Source organism: Diceros bicornis, chromosome 13 (assembly GCF_020826845.1).
Source record: "Diceros bicornis minor isolate mBicDic1 chromosome 13, mDicBic1.mat.cur, whole genome shotgun sequence".
NCBI classification, from domain to species: domain Eukaryota; kingdom Metazoa; phylum Chordata; class Mammalia; order Perissodactyla; family Rhinocerotidae; genus Diceros; species Diceros bicornis.
The window spans coordinates 17,219,551-17,246,432 of NC_080752.1; the positions used below are offsets into that span (position 1 = coordinate 17,219,551).

General features: G+C 37.6%; 1 protein-coding gene across 1 annotated transcript in view; it reads right to left on the reverse strand.

Moving 5' to 3' along the window:
• USP24 (ubiquitin specific peptidase 24) overlaps nt 1-26,882 on the reverse strand; it is a 149,761-nt gene that overhangs the window by 109,472 nt on the left and 13,407 nt on the right. Inside the window, exons 2-3 of the mRNA XM_058552517.1 lie at nt 4,374-4,539; nt 2,993-3,060 (exon numbers count right to left, since the gene is read on the reverse strand). Coding sequence (XP_058408500.1) covers nt 2,993-3,060; nt 4,374-4,539 — 234 coding nt within the window. The remainder of the gene's footprint in view (nt 1-2,992; nt 3,061-4,373; nt 4,540-26,882) is intronic.

Genomic DNA, 26,882 nt, shown 5'->3' on the forward strand with positions numbered 1-26,882 from the left:
TGTGGCCGTGGACAAATCTACCTGAGTGCTCAGAGGCTCAGTTCTCTCATCGCTAAAGCCCACTTCACACAGATGTTACAAGTACCAAAGATAAAACAAATGTGAAAGTATTTTATAAATAGTAAGGTATTATATCTTGGCTGTCACTATTAATATTCCTGGAATCTAAGAAATGAATGCTGTATTTCACAGATGAGAACACACACATTCTTTTCACGCTTTTTATATCCGAGAAACAGGATTGCATCTTCCCACCTGCTGACCAGATGGCGGCAGAACTCTGAGTCTGAAAAAAATTTTAGAACTACCTTACCAATTTAATTTGCCTATACTTTCCTTTCTGGTATGTAGAAAATATTCAATTTTTAAAAATGTTTAAGCAAATCTAAAATAGCTCTAAGTGATGAGGCACTGTAACATTGTTTACTTTCAGCTATGTTTCTTAAATATGAAACACAAAACAATGGTGCATCTTATACTCAGATAGCATATTAGATTCATTAAAAAGGAGGGAAAAGGCACACAGGTGAATCTAAAATCATTGTCACTGGATTTCCCCAATCCTCAGTCTTCTAGTCCTTGGGGAAGTCTAATTCAGGGAAAACTGCCAGAATAGAGAATGAGAAATCAAAAGATTTCACTTAATAAAATAATGGCAAATTGGTATTGTGGTTTCATGTTTTTGTAAGATATCCCTTCAGAGGGAAAATATTGTGCAATAAAAATTTCACCTTGGCCACACTGAGAAGCCCTGAACAAGAGCAGCCCAAAAGAGCCCAAACTTCATCAGCTACAGAGGAAAACCTCAGATCCATATTTCCTAAATACCAATTAGCTGGACTATGTGCTCAAATGAGCAATAATCATAAGACTGATTTTACACAAACCAATGAGTTACTATTTTTTGCAAGAATTTTTTTGCTTGCCAATATATTCTTCCTACACTTAAAAACTAAATAATAAAGCAAAATGAAATAGATTAACATTTTAAAAAGCTTCATGTGACTATAAAACAAAATGTATGTGAATTAAGCACCACTCCCTCTGTTGCCACCTCCTGTGTTCAGATTTTACTTTGAAAATGGGTTCTATCCACCTTCCAGAGAGGTAGGGAAAGACACGCAGCACCTTGTGGGGAAGGTGTGCACAAGGTTTCAACGTAACTGTGCACTACCACCAGACCTCGACTGTCCTCCCTGCCTGAATACACTAGGATAGAGTCCAGGCTAGCCTGAAGGTGGAAGGTGAAGAAAGCAGAAACAACAACCAAGATCCTTCTGTGTATCTTATTTATATGATTGCTTATTATGTATACCCTTATCTCTAAAAAAATCTGAGGCAGCTTGTAAGAACATCCTAGGGGAGAGGGGAGAGGGAGAGTCATCCACCAGAAAACACAGCCCAGGGAAATGCCACCAATCCTATTAGCCTACTGAGCTTTCTGCAGCCACGTCCAAAGGCACACAGAATTCATAGCTCTTCTATTTAATAAAAAAAGTATGTCTTATTGATGGGGAGGAGAACCTTTTTAATAGCTCTAAACTCGAAGAGAATTTATCATATACATTTGTTAAATGACACTGAACAACATAATGCAGGGGACCTTTGTGCGCATAATTTTACAGGAAAAAACCCAACAACGACTTGATCGTTTATTATACTATTACAAACAGCTGAGGGCATAGCATAAAACAGTTCCCTAGAGCATCTCTGTATAGAGTACTACACTCCACGTATGCAACATGCTGGTGGACAGACTTGACACAGGGCTCCTGGGATCTGGAGATGGTCAACCTCAAGGTCCTTTTCTTATACTAATAAATCTTTTTCCATGACTGAATATCAACTTGCACTTTCTTTCTCTATAAATTTATGTATACATTATGATATGTGTCACAGTATGTTACATTATAAAAATTCTGCTTTTAAAAAAGCTACTATAACTCTTAAGAGTTTAAAATAATTTTAAACTACAGACTGGTAGATGAATTTATCCAAAATGAAGATAAATTTTGATTCCATACAGTCCCTGCCCAAATGACAATTTAAAAAGATTTCTCCTCTTTTTCAAAGATGAAGCTATTTTCCTAAAATTAATTTTATTTTTTAAGCCTTAAATCAAGGGGTATTCTGTCTATCAAGATGCCGATGGGAATAACAGTTTGCAAATGAACAGTTTATTTTACTGGATTTTAAGATAAGTACAAACTTCACCCATCTGTAGTTCTAGTGACTTACTTGCATATGGGACAAAAACGAATGTCAAAAACCAGAAGTACAAGACAGCAGGAGACTCATCTACTCACTCAACAAAGCTTTCCTGAGTTTTTTCTCTGAGCTAGGCATGGCCATACGCTGGGGAAAACAACAGTGTCTACAACACGGTCCCTGCTCTTGCAGGGGTTCAGGACTCATGTCCTGAAAAGGAAATCATGCTGAGTTAGACTTTCAGAAACATATTCCTGTGATCTCCCACTCTCACTGCTAAGAAAAACTGCTTTACAAGAGATGTGACCAGAACGGGAGCAAGTATGTCACCCTGGCTCTGATAGAGATGCTGCCATCCGCATGCCGTTGCCAGTAAGAATACTCAAACCAGTCAAACTTTCTGTAGTTTAAAACGTCTGCTTCTGTCTCAGTAGAGTAAGTACAAAATGGCATATATTTCGATAAATAAATATTAATTAAGCACCACAATCCTTAGTTTTAGTAAGATGTGTAACTCCCTAGTATAATTAAGTCTTAATCTATTCTTGAGCAATTAAATAGAAAGTAAAAGTGATATTCAACCAAAGACATGTGCAAACAATTAAATATAAAAGAAGTAAATGATTTATGAGCCCCAAATTCAGAGCTACTTTTTTCATCTTAGAGGATTCCTCAGTTGAACAAGATTCATAAACTGGCCTCCACATAAAAAACTAAAACAAACAAAAAGACTGTTTACCTTCCCCCCACCACAAAAATCAGACCAGCACATCTTCTTTCTTACCTTTTTAAATGCTTCAGGCATACACCTATCCATAAATCTTTTACAATTTTCATCAGACTCGGAAAGACCTTAGTAAAATAAATTAAACAATATGCATTATTTAGATTTTAGGTAGTCTGTACAAATCACATATATATTTCAAATTCATATATCTAGAACTATTTATTATAGAAACGTTGACTCTTAAGGGATTATTAAAAGCAGAATATATACATTCTGACGAAGGAACAGTCTAAGAAACAATCACAGTATTAATTTACTTATTGCATAATTCATTTATTAACATTTATTAATTATTAATATACATTTGTTAATAGTATAATAAATAAATACTAATTAGAACTGAAATGGTTGAACTTATGTTTCCATGCCAGAGTAACTTCAAATGATCTGATTAAATAGCTAATAAAACATCAACAGTAACTACTTAATAGCCATTATTGTTTTTCTAAACAACTCTATAAAAACACAAATATTCTTAATAAATACTCTTCTTCCCTAAAATAAACTGATGAATTCTGTGTAATACAATACACAGAATTGCACCTAGCACAGAGTAAGTGATAAATACTTGCTAAGTGAATGAATGAATCCTCTGTAAAATTATCCTTTGGAATACATTTTTTTAAAAAAACTCAGTAACGGATTTTGCTTATCATTAGGAATACTGCTGACTACATTTTCTTCTTTTCAGACCCACTGCCTAGCACAGTACCTACATCCTAACAGGCACTCAATAAATGCTGCTGCTGAGAAGCCAGTAATAAATGCACCATAAAAGTCTATTACCATCAAATCTAATCGTAGTCAAAATATTTCCTCTTGATGTGCCTCATATTGAATCATGGTAGTAAACTTAGCACAATTTTAATGAGAAAAAAATGTCACTAGAGAGTGGCCAAATTCATCTTATTTTATAACTGAATTCAATATGAAAATAAATTATTTTCTATTTATAATACCAAAGCTTCCTATTGACACCCATTCTTCCAACCTATTGATATTTTATTACTCTATTAGTTTAACATTTGTAAAGCACTAAGACAGTGCTAAGCACTTAATAAGCATAAAATGTTTGTTAAATAAATATTACTTTCTTCTTTAAAAAAAAAAACCCACTAAATTGAGCCTTAATTTAAAGTACTCCAAGCTTCAGTGGAAAAAGTTAATTTCAATTTATATAAAGCTTTTCAATCATGTTTTACAGAATCTTGCAGTCTATTGGAGCTAGAAGAGTTGACCTCATTCAAAGCTTTTATTCCACAGAGGAGTAGGAGAGGAAATAACCTAAAATCACACAGACTGGCAAGGACAGGAGCCAAGAGTGAAGTCCGGCCTCCTGTCAAAAACCCCTCATGTGTCCCGAGGTCTGAATACTTACCAAGTCTCGCTAGGTAGGTAGATGCCAACAGGCATTTGCCTAGTGATTCTTCTCGCTTGTAAGGGATTGACCAATGATCAGTCAAAACCCGGCTTTCCAGTTCATATAAATTTGTTGTAGGGAATTCAATTCCTTCCCCTGAGCAGTTTCCATTTTCATCATTCTTCTGACAAAAAATGATTATGGTAAAAAACAAATTAGTGGCTACTTAAAAAATTTTTAATGTAGCATAGAGCAGATGCTTAATCAATGGGAGCTAGTAATAACAGCGTGGATTACACACTTCTTTCTCATAATCACATCTTTCACCAAGACTATCTCAAGTATCCTCAACTTTTATCATTGCAGCATCCCTACTCCCTCAGAAGGTGAGCTCATCTCATTCTTCGAAAACAAACTCTCACTCTCTCATTACAAAATACCAGTCCTACTTTCACCCACTGCCATCCTATCTCCTCGCCCCTCTTTTTTCAGGGAGGGGATAAATTTCTCCAGAGAACTGTCTGTATTTGTTGTCTCCACCTCCTCATCACTGACTCACTCCTGAAACCAAACCAACACAGATTCCAGAGTCCCTGGTCTCCCAAAGTGGCTATTGTTAGGGTCCCCACTGAACGTTATCATTAAACCCAACGAACGTTTCAGTCCTCATTTTACTTTTCAGGTATATTTGACCTTTTGCCTACTCCCTCTTCCTGGTATGCTAGATTCGCTTCCCTTACTTCCCAGAACAGCACACTTCCCTGTTCTCCTCCCGTCGGTCTGGTTGTTCCTCTCCTGTCTCCCCTTCTGGTCATCCTCCCCTTCCTAGCCATCAAACATTGGAACTTCTCAAACCTCAGTGTGAGGCTCCCTTCTCTCTTCTTAGTGTTCTCCCACCCAGTGAATGGCACCACACTCACTCAGCAGCACAGTCAGAAAGCAGGCACTCGTTCTTAAAAAAACCACCTGCACCCCAAGACCAGATTAGACCTCCTAAATTTCTTTCAAATCCATCTACTTTTGTCCATCTCAACAGAGACGTTACTGTTCCTCAACTCACCTTTCTGCCCTCTTTAACCTACTTAACTCCTACACATCCTTAACTCTTTTACAGAAGCCTTTCCAGAACTTCTAAACTATGTCCAATTCCTTTCATTATTTTTTACTCTTACTATCCTGAACTTCTCCTTCCCAGCACTACTCACAGATACCGTTTTACATTTATTTGTGATTTATTGTATGTTGCCCCCAATAGACCAGGCTACATCAGGACAGAGACTCTGTCTGGTTTTGACCACCTCTATATCTCCAGAACCTGGTGCCTAACACAAAGTAGGTATTTAATACATATTGTGAAATGGAAAAATAATTCACACAAAGTTTCAACAATCAATGGGGTAACTGCCAGACTTCCCATCAGTTCTCACTATGCTAATTTGTAATAAAGCAAACTGAACCCCTCCCCACAAACTGCCCAATACCTACTCTAGTTTCTCTGAAAACCTAAATATTTTCACAATTCACCCTATAATTTAATCATTACAAAATAATATCATTCCATTAAAAAAATCACTTTTACCCTCAGTGAAGGAAAAGATCGTAAATATAAAGTAGAAATGATAAAACCACAGAGAAGAAAGCAATTCTCAATCCCGTATAAATGATATCTAAACAACAAAACACACACACAGTTTTATATACACATGCACGTTATTATGTATGTATATTGAATACACATACATACAGAAAGAGAGAACAATAAAGAGAATTTGATAAAATGTTAACATTTGAAGAACGTGAATAAAGGTTATATAAAAATTCCAGATTTATATAAAGGTTATAAATAATTCCAGATTCACAGAAAAGTTGCAAAAATAGCAAAATTTTTCTGTAAATCTGGAATTATTTCAAAATTAAAATAAAAACAATTGAGTTGGATAAATATATAAAAGCATAGAATTTTAGAGCCAGACAGAAACTAAGAGAATTCAGTATTTTACACATGAAGAGTCTAATGAATTAGAGAGGTATGGAATCACCTATAGTGGTAAAAAAAGGTTAAACTATACTTAGTATGCTCTACTTAAGAAGCCCATTTCACTTGGTAACAAATAATTTGGTTTCTAAATACTTTTATGTTTTAATCTTAAATTTCCAAATAAGTAATACATGTTTTGTAGAAAATGAATAGCAAAAAATAAAACCCACCATTAATTCCACCACTTAAAAATTAATCACATTGACATTTTAATAAATATTTTTCCAATATAAGCTTTTTCCATACAGATTTTATTTTCTTAAAGAATCACAAATGCGGAATTAACCTCACTCTCGCAGCCTCCAGGCTCCTCGCCATTCTCTCTCATATAAAGAGTGTATTAATGCAGTATTTCTTCTCCTATCTGATTTAAAAGACAGATACACAAATTAATAATTATGAAACTGTGTTAATGGGCTTATAATGCATATAGATGTAATTTGTATGATAATAATAGTACAAAGGAGGGGGAAGGGAACAAAATTATGTTGAAGCAATGTTTTGTTCACTATTGAAATTAAGTTGATATTAATCCAAAATACATTACTATAAATCAAGATGTTAATTGTAATCCACAGATTACACTAAGAAAATAATTTATACAGTGAAAGAAAAAACAAGAGAATTAAAGTGGTACACTCAAAAATATCTACTTAATACAAAAGACAAGAGTAACAGAGGATTAGGGGAACAAAAAGGCATAAGACATATATAGAAAACAACAGTAAAACGGTAGATGTAGATCTTGTCTTATTAACTAATTATATTAAATAATAATTATCAGTAATATATTAAATATAAATGGACTAATAAACACTCCACTCAGAAGGCAGAGATTTGAAGAATGATTTAAAAAAATGATCGAACTATATGCTGTCTAGAACAGATAAACTTTAGATTCAAAGACACAAAAAGGTTAACATAAAAGGATGGAAAAAGATACATCATGCACACATAAAGGAGCTGGAGTAGCTATATTAGTATCAGACAGAACAGATGTTATGACAAGAAATGTATTACTAGAGACAAAGAGGGATAATTTTATAATGATAAAAAATGTGAATACAGCAGGAAGATAAAATAAAAGGATGGAAAAAGATACACAATGAAAATGGTAACGAAAAGAGAGCTGGAGTGGCCACACTAACATGAGAAAAAAACCGATGTTACGTGAAAACTTGTTAATAGAGACAAAGAAGAATTTCTTTTTTTGTGTGTGTGAGATCAGCCCTGTGCCAACATCTGGCAATCCTCCTCTTTTTTTGCTGAGGAAGACTGGCCCTGGGCTAACATCCGTGCCCACCGTCCTCCACTTTATATGGGATGCCGCCACAGCATGGCTTGCCAAGCAGTGTGTCAGTGTGCACCCGGGATCGGAACCGGCGAACCCCGGGCCGCCGCAGCAGAGTGCGCGCACTTAACCGCTTGCGCCACCGGGCCGGCCCCAAGAAGAATTTTTTTTATTGATAAAGGGTTATTAATCCATCAGCAAGACATAACAATTATAAACATAAATGTATTTAACAAGAGACACCCAAAGTACAAGAAGCAAAAACTGACAGAATTGAAGAGAAAGACATAATTAAACAAGAACAGTGGGCGGCTTTAATAACTCCCTTTCAATAACAGAACTTGGCAAAAGGTCAACAAGGAAATAGACAAGTTAAACAATACCTAAAAGACATTTATAGAACACTCTACCCATGAACTGCAGAATATACATTCTTCTTAAATATACATGTGTTATGAGAGGTTCGGGGATTCGATCGGAGACGTAAAAGACACTTTCCACTCCAAACAAATGGACTGAAGGTATATTTTATTATATAGAGGATAGTAAAGGTGACAATCTGCAAACAGATCCAAATAGGTCAAATATTAAGAGGGAAAAAAACATCAGCCCGACTGGAAAGGGAAAACACCCACATCGGCTGAAGAGAAATGACACAAATCAACCAGAAAGAGAAACACCAGGTTGACCGAAAAGAGAACACATCAAATCAATTACTTCATATCAAATCAATTACTTCACATCAAATCAGTTATTCACAACATCCACGCCCCACTGCCGGGAGAGCCCTGTCAATCGACGCGGCTGGGCAAGGATCACACGTCCTGGGCAAGGTGTCCCTTCCACAGGTGGAACTCTCATCAGGTCTCAGTTTCCAGTAGTTTTTATACCATCAATAATTTTCAGAGTAAGCAATTACAGAGTTTGCAGAGCAAGCATTTAGTGTTTCCATGCACAAATGGTTATCAGTGGCGTACGTGCACTGAGCCCCCTGGCTAACGTCCCAGCCCAGTAGTTGTGTACGTGCATTGTTTTCTTTGGTTATCGTCCTAGCCCGGCACAGATGGCCAGTCCATCCCATGCTACCACGCTCCAAGAGCCTTGAAATGTTACAACTTGCAACTCTCTCTGTGGGGAAAGGGCCAGTTCCCACCACACAGAAAGCAGCTTGGTATTTCTGTTTGTGCTGGTGGCTATAGGTCAATGGAGCGGCCAAACATGGCTGTACTCATGTCAAGACAACATGGAACATTCTCCAGGATAGAACATATATTAGGTCATAAAGCCTCAATAAATGCGAAAGGATTAAAATCATACAAAGTACATTCTCCGATCACAATGGAATAAAATTAGAAATCAACAGCAGAATGAAATTTGTGAAATCCAAAAATATGTGAAAATTAAACATACTCCTGAATAACCAATGGATCAAAAAAGAATCACAAGGGAAATTAGAAAATACTTTGAGGTGAATGAAAATTAAAATGCAACGTACCTTATGAGATGCAGTGATTAGAGGGAAATTTTTTTTAAAAAAAGAAAAATCTCAAATCAATAACATAACTATGCACCTTAGGAAACTAGACAAAGAAGAGCAAACTAAACCTAAAGCAAGCAGACTAGAAGGAAATAATGAAGATTACAGTGAAAATAAATGAAAGAGAAAAACAACAGAAACAATAAACAAAAACAAAAGTTGGTTCTTTGAAAAGATCAACAAAATGGACAAATCTTCAGCTAGACTGACCAAAAAAAAAAGAGAGAAGGCTCAAATTACTAACATCTGGAATGAAAAAGGGGATGTCAATATCGAACTTACAGAAATAAAAATGATTATAAAGAATATTATCGACAATTTTATGCCAACAAATTAGATAATCTAGATGAAATGGACAAATTCCTACAAAGACATCACCCACCAAAACTGACTCAAGAAGAAACAGAAAATCTGAATAGACCTATACCAAGAGAATGCTTTCTAATCAAAAGATTCCCACAAAGAAAAGACCAGGACTAAATACCATTACTGGTGAATTCTACCAAACATTTAAAGAAGAATTAACATCAACCCTTCACACTCTTCCCAAAAAAAAAGGAGGGAAGGGAACACTACCAACTTATTTTATGAGGCCAGTGTTACCCTGATATTAAAACCACACAAAGACACTTAACATCCATTAGGATGGCTACTACCAAAAACACAGAAAGTAACAAGTGCTGGCGAACATGTAGAGAAACTGAACCCTTTGTGCATTGCTGGTGGGAATGTCAAATGGTGCAGCCACAGTGAAAAACACAATGGTAGTTCCTCAAAAAATTAAACACAGAATTACCACATGATCCAGCAGTTCTACTTCTGGATATATCCAAAAGAACTGAAAGCAGGGACTTGAACAGATATTTGTACACCCATTTTACAGTAGTATTATTTCTAATAGCCAAAAGGTAGAAGCAACCCAAGGGTCTACTGATGACTGAACGGATAACCAAAATGTGGTATGTATACACAATAGAATATTATTCAGCCTTTAAAAGGAAGGAAATTTTTGGGACAGCCCAGTGGCATAGTGGTTAAGGTCAGGTGCACTGCTTCAGCAGCCCAGAGTTCACAGGTTTGATCCTGGGCGCGGACCTACATACCGCTCATCAAGCCATGCTGTGGTGGCGTCCCACATACAAAATAGAGGAAGACTGGTACAGATGTTAGCTCAGGGACAATCTTTCTCAAGCAAAAAGAGGAAGGTTGGCAATAAGTGTTAGCTCAGGGCCAATCTTCCTCACCACAAAAAAAAAAAGGAAGGAAATTCTGATACATGCTACAATAGACACGAACCTTGAACACATTATGCTAAGTGAAATAAGTCAGTCACAAAAGGACAAATATTGTATGATTCCACTTATATGAGGTACCTAGAGTAGTCATATTCATAGAGACAGAAAGTAGAATGGTGGTTGCCAAGGCCTGGGGTCAAGGGAGAATGAGGAGTTATTATTTAATGAGTACATAGTTTGAATGTGGGACGATGAAAAAGTTCTGGAGATGGACGGTGGTGATGGTTGAAGAACAACATAAATATACTTAATGCCACAAAACTGTATCCTTAAAAATGGTTAAAATGGTAAATTTTATGTTAAGTATACTTTACTACAACTTTAAAAAGTGGACAAAGACAACATAAGACAAAAAAAAAAAAACTACAAACCAATATCCCTATGAATATAGACACAAAAATCCTTAACAATAAACTAGCAAACCGAATCCAGCAATATATAAAAAGGATCCTACAACCTGACCAGGTATGATTTATCCCAGGCATGCAAAGCTGGTGTAGCATACAAAAATCAATAAATATAATATACTACGGTAACAGAATAAAGGACAAAAAACACACAATCATCTCAATAGATGCAGAAAAAACATTCACAAAATCCAACACCCTTTCATGATAAAAAAAAAAAAAATCAACAAACAAATAAAAGGGAATTTCCTCAACCTGATGAAAGGCATCTACAAAAAAACCTACAATTAACACCATACTTAACTGTGAAAAGACTGAATGTTTTCCTCTAAAACCAGGAACAAGACAAGGATGTGTGTTCTCACAGCTTCCACTCAACATGGTACTGCAGTGTCTCAACAGGGCAATTAGGCAAAATATGAAATAAAGGGCATTCATTCAGATTGAAAAGGATGAAGTAAAACTATTTCTGTTCACTGATGATATAATCTTGTATATAGAAAATTCTAAGGAATCCACCAAAAAAAACCTACTAGAATTAATAAATGATTTCAGCAAGGGTGCAGAATACGATATCAACATATAAAATTCAATTGTATTTCTATACACTAACAATGAACAATCCTAAAATAAAATTAAGAAAATTCCATTTACAACACCACCAAAAAGAATAAAATACTTAAGAAGTACAAGATTTGTACACCGAAAACAACAAAACATTATGGAAAGAAATTAAAGAAGACCTAAATAAATGGAAAGATTTCTCACGTTCATGAGTTGGAACTTAATATTGTTAGGAGGGCAATACTCTCCAAACTGGTCTACAGATGCAGTGCAATCAGTGTCAAAATTCCAGCTGGCTCTAAAACTTACAGAAACGCAAGGAACCCTGAACAGCCAAAATAATCTTGAAAGAACAAAGTTTGAGAATTCATACTTCCCACTTTCAAAACTTACTACAAAGCTATAGAAATCAAAACAAAGTAGTACTGGCATAAAGAAAAACATACAGAGCAACAGAATTGAATTGCGATTCCATAAATAAGTCCTTATATTTGTGGTCAATTGATTTTCAACATAGGTAACAATACAATTTAGTTAATTTCTGACAAAAGCAGAGACAACTGCTTTTGCTGAGACAACTGACTATACACAAACAAAAGAATGAAACTGGACCCTTAACTCACACCATATAAAAAATTAACTCAAAATATAACACAGGAGTATATCTACATGGTCTTGGATTAGGCAATTATGTCTTAAATAGGATACCAAAAACACAACAAAAGAAAAAGCAGATAAATTTTGAATTTTGAAGTTCAAAATTAAAAACTTTTTTTTTTTTTGTGAGGAAGATCAGCCCTGAGCTAACATCCATGCTAATCCTCCTTTTTTTGCTGAGGAAGACCGGCTCTGAGCTAACATCTATTGCCAATCCTCTTCCTTTTTTTTTTCCCCACAGCCCCAGTAGATAGTTGTATGTCATAGTTGCACATCCTTCTAGTTGCTGTATGTGGGATGCGGCCTCAGCGTGGCCGGAGAAGCAGTGCGTCGGTGTGTGCCCGGGATCCAAACCCCGGGCTGCCAGTAGGGGAACGCATGCACTTAACTGCTAAGCCACGGGGCCGGCCCAAAATTAAAAACTTGTGCGCATCAAAGGACATCAATAAGAAGTGAAAAGACAATCACAGAATGGGAGAAAATATTTGCAAATTTTGTATCTGATAATGGACTTTTATCTAAAATATAAGAGAACTCTTACAGCTCAAGAACAAAAATACAAATAACCCAATAAAAAAATAGGCAAAGGATTTGAATGGACATTTCTCCCAAGAAGATATACAAGTGGCCAATAATTAGCACATGAAAAGATGCTCAGCATCACCGGTCATCAGGGAAATGCAAATCAAAACCACAAGATACCAATTCACACACACTAGAATGGCTAAAATGAAAAAAGACAGACAATAGCAAGTATTGGTGAGGATGTGGAGAAACTGGAACCTTCACACACCGCTGGTTGGATTATAAAATGGTGCAGCTTTTTTGCAAGATAGTTTGGCAGTTTCTCAAAGTTAATCATAGTTACCACAGGACACAGCAATACTATTCGTAGATATACCTATGAGATACACCCAAGAGAAATGAAACATATGTCCACACAAAAACTTGTACATGAATGTTCATAGCAGCACTGTTGATAATTAGTCAAAAAGCAGTGAAAACCCAAATGTCCATCAAAACTGATGAATGAATAAATAAAATCTGGTAAAATCATACAATGAAATTTCTTTAGCCCTAAAAATGAACAAAGTACTGATACATGGTACAACACAAATGAACTTCAAAAACATTATGCTAAGTGAAAGAAGCCAGACATAAAAGGCCACATATTACATGATTCCATTTACATGAAATGTCTAGAATAGGCAAATCCACAAAAATAGGAAGTAGATTAGTGGTTGCCAGATGATCAGAAGAGGGAGAAAAGGAGAGTGACTGTTAATGGATACAATGTTTCTTTTGGGGATGATGAAAATATTCTAAAATTAAAGAGTGGTGATGGTTGCACAACTCTGTGAATGCATACTTTAAAAGAGTGAACTTTATGGCATGTGAATTATATCTCAATAAAGCTCTTATTCTAAAAAGTTGATTAACAAAAATGAGTTCAGTGATTATAGTCACTCAATATAAGTATATAAATATCCTATCCAAGAATTTCAAAACACAGAGTTGTACCCCATGATCTATAATAAAAGTGATACATATGCCCATTAGATAGTTTTAAAACAGCAATTTAAAAAATAATATATTTAAGGTCTAACAGGTGAAAAATCTCATGCTGCCTCCTAAAAGGTTAACACTCTTGGTATTAAAAAAGGAGGGAAGAGACATGGCGTACACTAGGGTTACTGCATGATACAGAACAACCTTACATTTTGAGGAGGGTGCTGCCAACACAAGAAGACAGGGAATCATGAGAGGAGGAAAAAGTGACATGAACCCATACTTAGGTTGGTTTAATATTTTGAGTCATCATTTTGAGTAGAGCCTGTCCCTGGCAAATTACATATTGAGCAAGAGAACACATGCAAAGCACCTCAGAACTGGCCTATGCAAAATAGCTCCCAACAGACACCAGGTATTGGGCTTTTAACAAGAACCCTTGAGTGTAATATCCTATTTTCATTAGACACCAAATCTCAAGGATATCCAAGTAACCATTAATGACCAATGATTCTAAATTGATTAGAAATACATTTATCAAAAGCTCGCTATGTTCCATACAAGCTGCTCAGCACTGGGGACAGAGATAAAGGTATAATTCCTGTCTTTAAAGAGCAGGACAATACTCTGGTTTCTCTTCAGATCGTATAAATTTTTCACCTTTTTAAAGAGCAGAACACCTGAACGTATGGAAGGGGTGATCCAAGCCAGCACTGGCTGTCGCTGTGCATGTGTGTGCAGTGGGAACGAGAGTACACAGCTGAAGAAGCTTAAGGGAAATGGTTCACCAGGCAGAGGGTGACAGAGCTTATTACTTCAAAACCAATATTACTTTATTTTTCAAGTATATTAAGTAAAAAACCTCAACGTTTTCCGCCTTTTTGACCACTTGAGGCAGTGTCTTTACTTTTTTATTATGATATTCCATCAATTTCATTTAAAATTTAAAAATGTTTAATTTTTAAGAAGTTTTACAATATTTATGTCAAGTCAGCATTTGTTAGAAATGTACACTTCTGTCACTAAAGCAGAAGAGAAATGAACTCACAAATGATTCTCGAATGGCACTTTTAACCTGAAATATTTCTAATAACACTGTATCTTTTGTATTCAGTTATCCAAGAAAAATAATAGACGAGCTCATGTGTTAAATTATGATTTCTGAATTGGCCATTTTAGGATTCAAATCAAAATAATTAACGTTGTTGGATAATGATTTAGGTTATTTCCTAAATAACTAATGTTACTTATGCCCATAAACACAAACAAAAATGTAAACAAGGCCTCTGTAACTGCCATAATACTTGATAGTGTCATAAACACGCTAAGAATTCAAAACTTTGTGATTATAACTTTATCTACGGGCAAACCGTTCAGAATGAGTCTTACTATTTACTTACTTAAAAGGGCAACTTAGTACTTTTAATTGTAAATGAAGTTTTTCACGGAATTGATAAATGCTGACACTGTATAGGTAAATTTACCCCCCCAGAGTTTAACGAAGATCTTTAGATTTAATACGTAGATTATTTTGACAAAAATATTTTTCTGCATGATACCTTTTATATTTACAATTAGACATGTTCATGTATGTCACTACCCATATCCAGAAACTTACCTGTTTGAAAAATGCAGACGAACCAACATAAATACAGGCAATATGTTAACTGGGGGATGAGTATACAAAACAATATAATTTACTTAACCCTTGCAAATGAGCTTTAACGTATCATCGCATAAGCTTCTAAGTTAATAATAGAGTTTAATATTTATTTAGAAAACTACCTTCAAGTTTTAAAAAAGACAACAAACCCTTTGCTCTTGAGCTCAACAAGGATATATTAATAAAATTTAAGTCTTCTTTGTTTAAAGACACAAAACCTCCTCAAGTAGGCACCGCCTGTTAGTTTAGAGATAAGCATGGCTCCTCTCTGCCCACTGACTCAACAAACACAGATAAAAAATATTATTCAACTTAATGGACAGGAGATGGCCAATGTTGCTTAAGGTTTATTTTAATACTAAATCCAATTACTGAACTATTTTATTCACCAACAATGTATTCAAAAAAGGTTCCAAGTTTCTGGTTAATGTATAGAAAAATGAAGATGCCAAATTGATTTCTTCATGATTTTTTTATTTTTATTTTTTTTGTGAGGATATCAGCCCTGGGCCAACATCTGCCAATCCTCCTCTTTTTTAGCTGAGGAAGACTGGCCCTGGGCTAACATCCATGCCCATCTTCCTCCACTTTATATGGGACGCTGCCACAGCATGGCCTGCCAAGCAGTGCATCAAATGGATTTGTCTATTATCTAAAATAAACAACGATTAGCACTATACATGTCAAATGCTTAAGGAAAAACACAAAAACACGAACATTATAAATTAGTGATTCCAAGTCACTAATTTATAACTTTCATGAAATCTTGAGACTGTCATTTTTATTTATTAAATATTTTTAAAGCAATTCAGAAACGGTTATATACAGATCTGAAATTCCTTCTGATATTTCAGACTAGAGACAATGATTCCTAAAATATTGCTTCCTGGAAAAAGAGAGATGATGGGAAAGTGCAGGCAGTCCCCAAGTTACTACTACATCGTGTCTCAAGTCTGTTGCAAATTGTATTCTTGGAATTCATTTTCATTTCATGTTATAAGCAGTAGAGAATTTCCTAACTTTTCTACAAAAGCTGACATTTCTTGTGGTCCCTTTCTTTCATTACCCTTGGTGGTTACTCATGTATTTAGAATATATAGAAACAAGGTTTTCATGAGAAGTTGTCTTATAATTCAAAGGTGATATCTTACAAATAGGATTTATCTTTTCATTAGATTTAAGGTTTGGGACTTACAAATCATCAATTACAGGAACAAAAAAGTAGGTAGCTAAAGTTTGAACCTTCAGTTTTCACAGACAGCAGGAAGAAGGAGAGAGATGGTAAAGGGGGATCGAGATACACTCAGATGAGAGCAAGATGAGTGAGTGGACAAAGGAGAACTGATGTATCTGCTGGGTACTTAGCTACTAGGTGTCAGGAATTGTGCCAGATCCCATGAGGCAAGAATTATCATCTTCATATTTTAGATGGAAAACTAAAACTCAAATAAGACCAGTTACTCAAAGTCATATTTCTTATGGTCTCTTACCCAACACCAGCAGTCATTCACGTGTAAGGAATGGGATGAGAATTCAAGTCAAGATTTCCCCAAATCTCAGGTTCTAGATTAAGAATACTTGGAGGTATTCCAATTCCTCCTAAAATTGGTAGAATGGCATAGCCCCAGAAAGCACCACTCCAGAATGGGGGTAAAAGGGTTGTAAAAAAACCAACCCAACAAACTTATATAGTGTACCCTAGACCAAGATTTGAGAGGGTAAGCGAGGATTAATTACCAATTAAAATTTCTATTTCTTCCAAAGCACTAGTATTTCTTAATCCATTGATATTCCTTAAGTTCTAGATAAGGGGTTATCTAGCATAAGCACTTTTTATTCTTAATTTTGTTGAAATTTCCTTTACTATATAGTCCTACATGACAGATCTAAATGTTGATCTAAATCTGTCACCACCACTTGCTACCTGTGTGACCTTTGAACAAGCTTCTTCACAACTCTCTATGTGCCTCAGTTTTCCCAACAAAAAATAGAGACTAGTGCCTGGCCTGCAGGATTGATACGCAGAGGAGAGAGAATCCATGTAGAGGGCCCAGTCCAGTAAACAGGCATGTCATAAACAGTAGCCCAGACGCCCTTCAAGCTTCAGATGAGTGCTTCTATCTCCCTATCACTCTTCAACCTCGGCGCCCACAAGGCACATCAGATTAACCATACCCACAAAGAACTCAGTGTCCTTCTGCTTCGAATTTGTTTCTTCTCTAAAATTCCTAATCACTGAAACTTTGTGTCATCTTTCCAACCAGTTGGTCACCATACCACAATGGTTCTACTTCAGAAATTTCTCTGGAATAGTCTCTCCTAGCCAACCACTGCCTTAGTTGAGGTCCTTGCTGTATGCTGCTTAAGACTGCTGCAACACTCTATCTTGTCCCTGCCACCATTCCATCCCTACCCCTGCGCCCCCTCCAAAATACCACCAAAGTGATCTTCCTTTAAAAAATAAAAACTAAAACAAACCAAAGAAAGGAATCTGATCCCACCAAGTTTCCTGCACTGGCAGGCATGGCTCTTTACCATCTGACCACAACCTACAAACGCAACCTCATCTGCCACTTCCCCAACCCATTCTGCTCTAACCACACTGAACTTCTCAGTCCCCTGAGTACGCAAGGCCTTGTCATGAAATCATGCACAGCTCTATGCCGGTTCCTCTGCTTAGAACACCCTTTCTCAACCTAATAAATTACTACTTGTTCTTTGCTATAGACTGAATGTGTCTACCCAAAGTTCGTATGTCGAAACCTCATCTCCAATGTGATGGTATTTGGAGACGGGCCTTTGGGAGGTGATTAAGTCAGGAGCGCTCCACTCTTATAAAAGAGATCAGAGAACTCCCCTGCCCCTTCCACCGTGTGAGGTCACAGTGAGAAGACGGCTGTCTATGAACCAGCAAGTGGGTCCTCACCAGACACTGAATCTGCCTGCACCTTGATCCTGGACTTCCCAGCCTCCAGAACTGTGAGAAATGAATTGCTGTTGTTTATAAGCCACCCAGTCTATGGTATTTTCTTATAGCAGCCCAAACAGACTAAGACATTCTTCAAAACCAGTTCAAGTTTCATCTCTTCAACAAAATTCTGAAGATTCCTCTAAGCAATTTCTTCTATTCTTATACAAAATTATCATCCAGTATTTTCCAGCAGCTGTGAACACATCAACAAATAAGACAAACACATTCTGTCCTTGAAGCTTGGAGATACACTATCAGAGAAGACAATTAAATAAGAGACTACACTTTCTTGTAAGGAGCATGTTATAATAACAGAGTGCTATGAAAGTATATGAGAAGGGGAACCCATGGAATTTTATTCAGCCTTAAAAAGGAAGGAAATCCTGTCATATGCCACAACATGGATGAGCCTTGAGGACATTATGCTAGGTGAAATAAGCCAGTCACAAAACAACAAATACTGTATGCTTCCACTTACATGAGGTATCTAAAGTAGTCAAATTCATAGAAACAGAAGGTAGAATGGTGGTCGCCAGGGGCTGGGAGAAGGGGAAAAAGGGGAGTGCTTTGATGGGTATAGAGTTTCAGTTTGGCAAGATGAAAAAGTTCTGGAGATCTGTTACACAACAATGTGAATACACTCAACCCTACTGAACTGTACACTCAAAAATGGTTAAGATGGTAAATTTTATGTGTTTTTTACCATAATTTAAATAAAAAGAAAAAGAAGGGAACTCAGCCTAATCATGGTCAAAGGTAGCCTATAAATGAAATAACATTTAAGCTGAGACCAAAGTAGGCATCTAACTTCCTCACCACAACCTCATCACGGTTAATTCTCAGTCCTCATCTTACTTAACCCCTCAGCAATATTTAACACAGCAGATCACTCCCTCCTTGGAACACCTCCTTCGCTTGGCTTCCAGCACAGAGCGCCAGCTGGCTCCTCTCCCTTCACTCTTCACTAACCACTCCTCAATCTCGGTTGCTGGTTCCTCCTTGTCATTCTAGTCTCTCAACACCTGGAGCCCAGTCCTCAGACCTCTTCTTTACGTTACATACAGTCACACATTGCTTGATGATGGAGACATGTTCCGAGAAATGTGTTGTTAGGCGATTTCATCGTTGTGCGAACGTCCGAGTGTACTTACACAAACCTTGATGCTATAGCCTACCCCACTGCTCCTAGGCTACAAACTCGTACAGCATCTTACTGTACTGAATACTGTAGGCAACTGTAACACAATGATAACTATCTGTATATCTAAACATAGAAAAGGTACAGTAAAAATACGTACAAAAGATAAAAATGGTTCACCTCTATAGGGCACTTACCATGAATGGAGCCTGCAGGACTGGAAGTTTCTCTGGGTGAGTCTGTGAGTCAGCAGTGAGTGAATGCGAAGGCCTAGGACATTACTGTACACTACTGTAGACTTTATAAGCACTGTACACTTAGGTTACACTAAACTTAGGAAAAAACACTTTTTTCTTCAATACTAAATCAACCTTAGCTGTTACTTTTTTACTTTATAAACTTTTTAATTTTTTTAAACTTTTTGACTCTTTTGTAATAACACTTAGCTTAAAACACATTGTGCAGCTGTACAAAAATATTTTCCTTCTTTATATCCTTATTCCACAAGCTTTTTTCTATTTAAAAACTTAAAATTTTTTTTTTTTACATTATAAACTTTTCTGTTAAAAACTAAGACACAAACACACACATTGGCCTAGGCCTACACAGGGTCAGGATCATCAATATCCATCTTCCACCTCCACATGTTGTCCCACTGGAAGGTCTTCAGGGGCAATAACACACATGGAGCTGTCATCTCCTATGATAACAACGCCCTCTTCTGGAATACCTCCTGAAGGACCTGCCTGAGGCTCTTCTTGAGGAGGCGTTACTCTTTTCAGAAAAATGTCCATAGTGGTTTGTTTGGTTTGTTTCTTTTTTTCACGATAGATTTGCCTGTAAGCAGATAATGCACCATGAACATTCTTTTCTATTAATGAAAACGTTTCAGTGTTGGGGTCCATGTTTCCAAACTTCTTAAGGAGCTTGGTGAGGTCTGCACAAGCTTTTGCTAAACACTTCACTGTGAATTTTCTTGAAGATTCTTCTTTTTCTTCTCCTGCAGTTTCCTTTTCTCTACCCTCTTCTTCCTCTACGTGTCCTATTCCAACAACTCCCCATTAGTCAATTCCTCAGGAACTACCTCTAGGAGCTCCTCAATGTCACCCTCACCCACACCCAGGTTAAAGTTGTTTGCCATCTCAACCAAAATCTTGTTGATTTTTACAACCTCCTCATCCTTGGCAAATCCTTTGAAGTCATGGACTAATTCATGAGTGTCTTCTTCCAGATGCCATTCATATGCTCCTTGGTGACACCACCCCAAGCACAATCAGGTTCTTGATACAGTCATAGATGCTGTAATCCTTCCAGAATTGTATCAGTGTCTTCTCAATGACTTCCTCAGTTGCAGCAATAGCCTGGGCAAAGGTCCTCCTCAGGTAGTAGGCCTTAAAAGCTGCCATAAATGCTTGATCCACTGGTTGGATCAAAGAGGTGGTGTCTGGAGGGAGAAACACCGCTTTGATATTGGGATGAAGATCACCAATAAAAGGAGGATGTCTAGGAGTATTATCAATAATAAGTAAAATCTTGAAAGGTATGTTATTCTCCCAACAGTACTTCTCCATTTTGCTGGCACAGCAATTCAGGAGGGCATCTTGGGAGAGGAGCTGGGTCATCCACGACTTCTTATTGCTCCTGTAGTACACTGGCAGTGCGTACTTACTGATATAATTGAAGGCCCTGGGTTTCTCACTGTGCCAGATCACAAAAGGTTTCAATTCGTAGCCTGCAACACTGCCCTGGAGCAAGACTGTTATCCTGACCCGTAAAAGCCTTGAAACCTGGCATTGACTTGGCCTCTTTATGGATGAAGTTTCTTTCAGGCATCCATTTCCAGAATAGCGAAGTTTCATCCATACTGAATATTTGCTCGCCAAGTAATTTTCCTCCACAATCAGGTTATCTAGAGTTTCCAAAAATTCTTCAGTTGCCTTCACATCAGCACTCACAGACTCAACCACTCACTTTCATATTATGCAGTGAATAACGATTCTTGAATCGTTTAAACCACCCAGAGGTAGCAGTAAATTTAACATCATAGTCAAGTCCAGCCTTTTCTTTCAACATTGCAAACAAACTTTTTGCTTTGGCTGTGACTGTCATGGTGCTGACAGGGCTATGCTTCTGTGTCTGGTCTTCAATCCAGGTCATTAGAAGTTTCCCCACGTCTCATATAGGCCCTTCTCAAATTTTTGTCAGTCTCGTTGCCTTCAATGAAGTAGATTCTTTAACAACTTCTGTCACTTTGTTCTTGTTCTTCAAGAACACGGCTATGGTGGAATGGGACACGCCTGACTGGTGAGCAATAACCATTACAGATTTTCTACCGTCATGGTCCTTAATCACTTTTAGTTTTGTTTCCAGGTCAATCACTCGACGTGGCCTCTTACTGACAACATTAGCAGTAGATTTTGCAGGCTTAGGGGCCATGATGACCAAAACAACATGAGATTAAATCAAGCACAAAAGAAAATGATGTAATCAAGAGATACGGTAAACACAAGATATATGAGACTGCCACCAGTATAACATGGCATACTGTTTTACAGTACACTTTTTTTAATAATTAGAAAGAGTACGCTTTAAAATAACAATAAAAGGTATAGTATAGTAAATACATGAACCAGTAACAGTCATTTATTATCACTATCAAGTATTATGTACTGTATATAATTGTATGTGCTATATTTTTATATGACTGGCAGCACAGTAGGTTTGTTTACACCAGCATCACCACAAACACGTGAATAATGTGTCATACTACAATGTCATGACAGCTATGACATCACTAGGAGACAGGAATTTTTCAGCTCTATTACAGTCTTATGGGACCACCATCCTATTTGCTGTCCATTGCCGACCGAAACGTCATTACACGGCACGTGACTGTAGAGGCACTCCCTTGGTGATCTCACGGAGTTGAATCTAATGCAGTGTTTCTCAACCTTGTTTTACCATCACTCCTTCAAGGAGCCTTTTAAACATTTTTTTTTCCTCAATCATCCCATCTCCATTAATTAAATACTACAGAATAAGATTGTGTTGGTACAACATTGTGATTTATAAGAAAAATATATATGGTCATTCAGATGACCAAAATATATTTCTCAGGGCTGGCCCCGTGGCTTAGCAGTTAAGTGCTCACACTCTGCTACTGGCAGCCCGGGTTCAGATTCCGGGCGTGCACCGATGCACCGCTTCTCCCGCCATGCTGAGGCCGCACTCCACATACAGCAACTAGAAAGATGTGCAACTATGACATACCAACTATCTACTGGGGCTTTGGGGAAAAAAAAAAGGAGGAGGATTGGCAATAGATGTTAGCGCAGAGCAGGTCTTCCTCAGAAAAAAGAGGAGGATTAGGATGGATGTTAGCTCAGGGCTGATCTTCCTCACAAAAAAACAAAAAAAACACAAAAATATATTTCTCATATATATTTGGTCTTCATTCACAATTCCTGGCTCACAACTCCCAAAACCCTTGGAATTTCCTAAGTGTTGAGAGTGACAAACACATCTTTTGTTATGTTAATGAAGATGACTTTTGCACCCCATGCTTGCCAGGAGAACCAGCCAAGTGATCAGAGAATTGGAACTTTCATTCCCATCCCTTCGATTTCGGGGGGGGGGGGGGGGGGGGGGGGCTGGAGGTTGAATCAATTGCCAATGACTCAGTCAATCATGACTATATAATGAAGCCTCCATAAAAACCCAAAAGGACAGCTTAGTCAACTCTTTTTTCAGAAAGCTTCCCGTTGGGAAACCAGAACACTTCCATGTGCCACCATGCTGGGCCCCAGGCTCCATGAGGACAGAAGCTCCTTTGTTCAGGACCTCACCCTACGTATATCTTCATCTGGCTGCTGATTCACATCCTTTAATATCCTTTGTACTAAATCAGTTATCTAGGGAGTAAATGGGTCTTCTGGAGGTCTGTGAGCCATTCTAGAAAATTAACTGAACCCGAGGAGGAGGTGGTGGGAACCTCTGATTTGTGGCCAGTCGGCCAGAAGCACCAGTAACAAGCTGCGCTTGCAGCTGCTGTCTGAAATGGAGGGCCTCTTGCGGGACTGAGCCCTTTACCTGTGGAATCTGATTCTACCTCCAGGTAAGAGTTTCAGAATTGAGGTGAATTCTCAAACACCCTGATGGCCTCTGAGAACTGCCTCTCGGTGTGGGGAAGCGTGTACGCACACACGTTTGAATCTGGCCTAGGAACCCTTTTCAGTAGGGTAGGGTTGAGCTTTGCAGCAAACCATGGTAATTTTTAAGATTTTTTCTACCCCCGCAAGAACCATTTTTGCCCCCTTTGGAGTGTTCTTGGCCCTTTTGAGAATGCACAGTCTAAATGTTTTAAACACCACCTCTAAGCTGAAGGCTCTCATGTTTTAGCTCCAGCATAGATCTCCTCCCTAGACTCCAGGCATCCATCCAACTCCCTCTCGGATACGTTCACTAGGATATTTAATAGGCATTTTAAATGAACACATCCAAAAACAAACTTCGGATCTTTCCCAACAGATCCTGTCACCTCCCTGTTCAGAAATCTCAATTCTTGCCTTTCTCATTCTGACAAAAGCCATTGTTACAGCTGCCTGCAAGGCCCTAGTGAGGAGCTGCCCTCTCTTTCCCCTCTGACCTCATCTCGCGCTCTTCCCCTCACTGAGTTCCAGCCACACTGGCCTTCCTGCTGCTCCTCAAACATGCCAGCTATGCTCCCGCTCAGGGCCTTTGCACTAGGTGTTCCTTTCACTTAGCGCAGGAGTTGGCAAAGTACAGCCCACTGCCTCTTTTTGTAAATAAAGTTCTACTGGAACACAGACCCGCTTCCTCGTGTAAGCAGTCCATGGCTGCTACAATAGCAGAGTTGAGTAGCTGCGACAGAGACTATCCGGCCCGCAAAGCCTGAAATATTGACCATCTGGCCCTTTATAGAAGCAGTTTGCCGACCCCTGACTTGGAGCACACTTTTCCCTCAGATAACCATGCAGTTTGCTCCCTCACCTCCTCCTTCAGGTCTTTGCTCACATATGATCTTCTCAGTGAAGCCTTTCCTGAACTGCCTATTTTAAAATGCAGCCCTGTCATATGCACTCCCTAGTCCAGCATGCTCTCTCCCCCATTCTCTGCTTTATTTTTTTCTATAGCACTTATCTGACATTCTACGTTTTACTTATTTATCTTGTTCGTTGTCTGTCTCCCCTAACCTAGAATATAAGCTCCACCAGGGCAGACTTTTTGTTTTGTTTGTTGCATTGCCTCTAACAGTCCCTGATACAGAGTAGGTGCTCAATAAATAGTTAGTGAATGAATGAGTGTTAAGCACCTAATAAATACTTATGAAATAAAAAAGAAAGGGAAGAGATTCTAGGCGCAGAGAATTGTGTGTGTCAGGGTCTGCCACCAAAGAGAGAGTGTGGCACATTTAAAGCACTTTCTTCTATCTCCAGAACACCAGGTACTGAGTTGTTTTAAACTTTATCTATTTACAGGTTTGGCGCCCCAATCAGATTGTGCTACTCAATGAGAAGAGATGTATCTAATTCTCCATTCGACTCCAGTGTCTAAATTTTTATCTGATACTCAAATCCCTTCTACATCCTCAGAAATATCCCAGAGCCCCTGCCTAAATATGTCTAGTGACCAGAATCTTTAACATTTTGAGACTGTTGCTTTTGTGCACAGATAGAAGTTCAACAGAAATCTCTCTCCATGTAATTTTAACTAATACCTACCTGACCACAGTCAGATGGGGTATATTATTTTCTGTGAACCTTCATTTCCTCACTTGTGAAAAGGAGACTGCCCTTTGTTCGCTTAAACTACAAAGGGTTTTTGTGACTAATAAATGAGATAGTATATGTGAAAATGCTCTGTAAACTCAAACATCATATAACTAAAAGGAAAGTGCTACTGTGGTTGTCTGAACTGTTCCTAAGAGGTTATTCTACACAAATTTTTATTTATAAGAACTCCACTGAAAGCCCTTTTATATTTCTCTTTTAGAAGGATATTCCATGTTCTTTCTAGCAATATGTTCTAATTCATCTTAATCTGTAAAGCCGTAAAATAACTCATTAGGCTTAACAAAAAGGTTTCAAGTGAAGAAACAGAGGATGAAGGCGGGGAGAAGAAAGGGAAAGAAAGAAAGGCATTGTGTTTTCTGTGTGTGGAAAGAATACAGAACCGAGAGTCAAGAAACACGGGTTTAAGTCCCACCATTAGCTGTGTGATTTTAGACCAGGGCTTCTTAACCTCGGCACTACTGACATTGCAGGTTAGCTGATTCTTTGTTGGGGGGGGGCTATTCTGTGCACTGTAGGATGTTTAGCAGCATCCCCGGCCTCTATCCTCTAGGTGCCAGCAGTACCTCTACAGATGTGATAACCAAAAAGGTCTCCAGACACTACAAAATGTCTCCTGGGGGCAAAACCACCCCTGGTTGAGAACCACTGTCAGATAAGACTTGATATCTCCATGCTTCAGTTTTATCTATAAAATGAAAACGTTTACCTATAGATCCAAATGGCTCTAAAAAATGTTAAAATTCTATAAAAGATCAGAATAAAGATTACTGAAAGTGCAGACTCTTACTAAAGGGGAACAAATTATGTCATGAAAGAAGTTAATTTTTTTGTTCAGTTTTCCTTATTATCTTAATAGATGATAAAAGCTTCCTTCTGTATTTAAAATGATTCAATTATAAAATCTTTTAAAAATACATTTTTGAAAACAACCCACTTCTCTTATTGTATCAAAAGACTAAAAAGATGGAATGACTATTCTAGAATCTACATTAAAGATTCTACTATTCTAGAATCTACATGATAATGCAATGCATAATTTTTGATTCAATCCTGAATTATTTTTTAAAATGTCTATAAAGGATATTCTTGCTATAAGTGGGGAAATCTAAATATGGACTAAATAATAGAGAATATTAATGTATCACTGTTAAATTCCTTTGGTGAGATAATGGTATTCTCTGTTGGAGAATGTCTTCATCCTTAGGAGATTCATATTGAAGTATTTAGGAGTCAAATGTCATGATGTTTGCCACTTATTTTCAAAAAGTTCAGGAAAAAAGTGTGTGTGTGTATGTCTTGAGAGACAGAGGAGAGACAAAGCAAATATGACAGAATGTTTGCAAATGCTGAATCAAGGTGAAGGGTATGCAAGTGTTCATTGTACTATTCTTTCCACTTTTCCGTAGGTTGGAAACGTTCAAGACAAAAACTTGGGAAAAATAACGTCTAGTATACAAATCAAATTACATCCACACTCGATTTGTAGTTGACCAGAGTACACACACCTTTTCTAACACTTTATTAAGTACTTTTACCCAATACTCCCCACTCTGCCAGAATCTCCTGGAATAGTTGGAGGCCCCGTTGGGCACAAGCTATCCTAAAAAATCAACACAAATGACTCTCATCCACTGCTGGCCATCC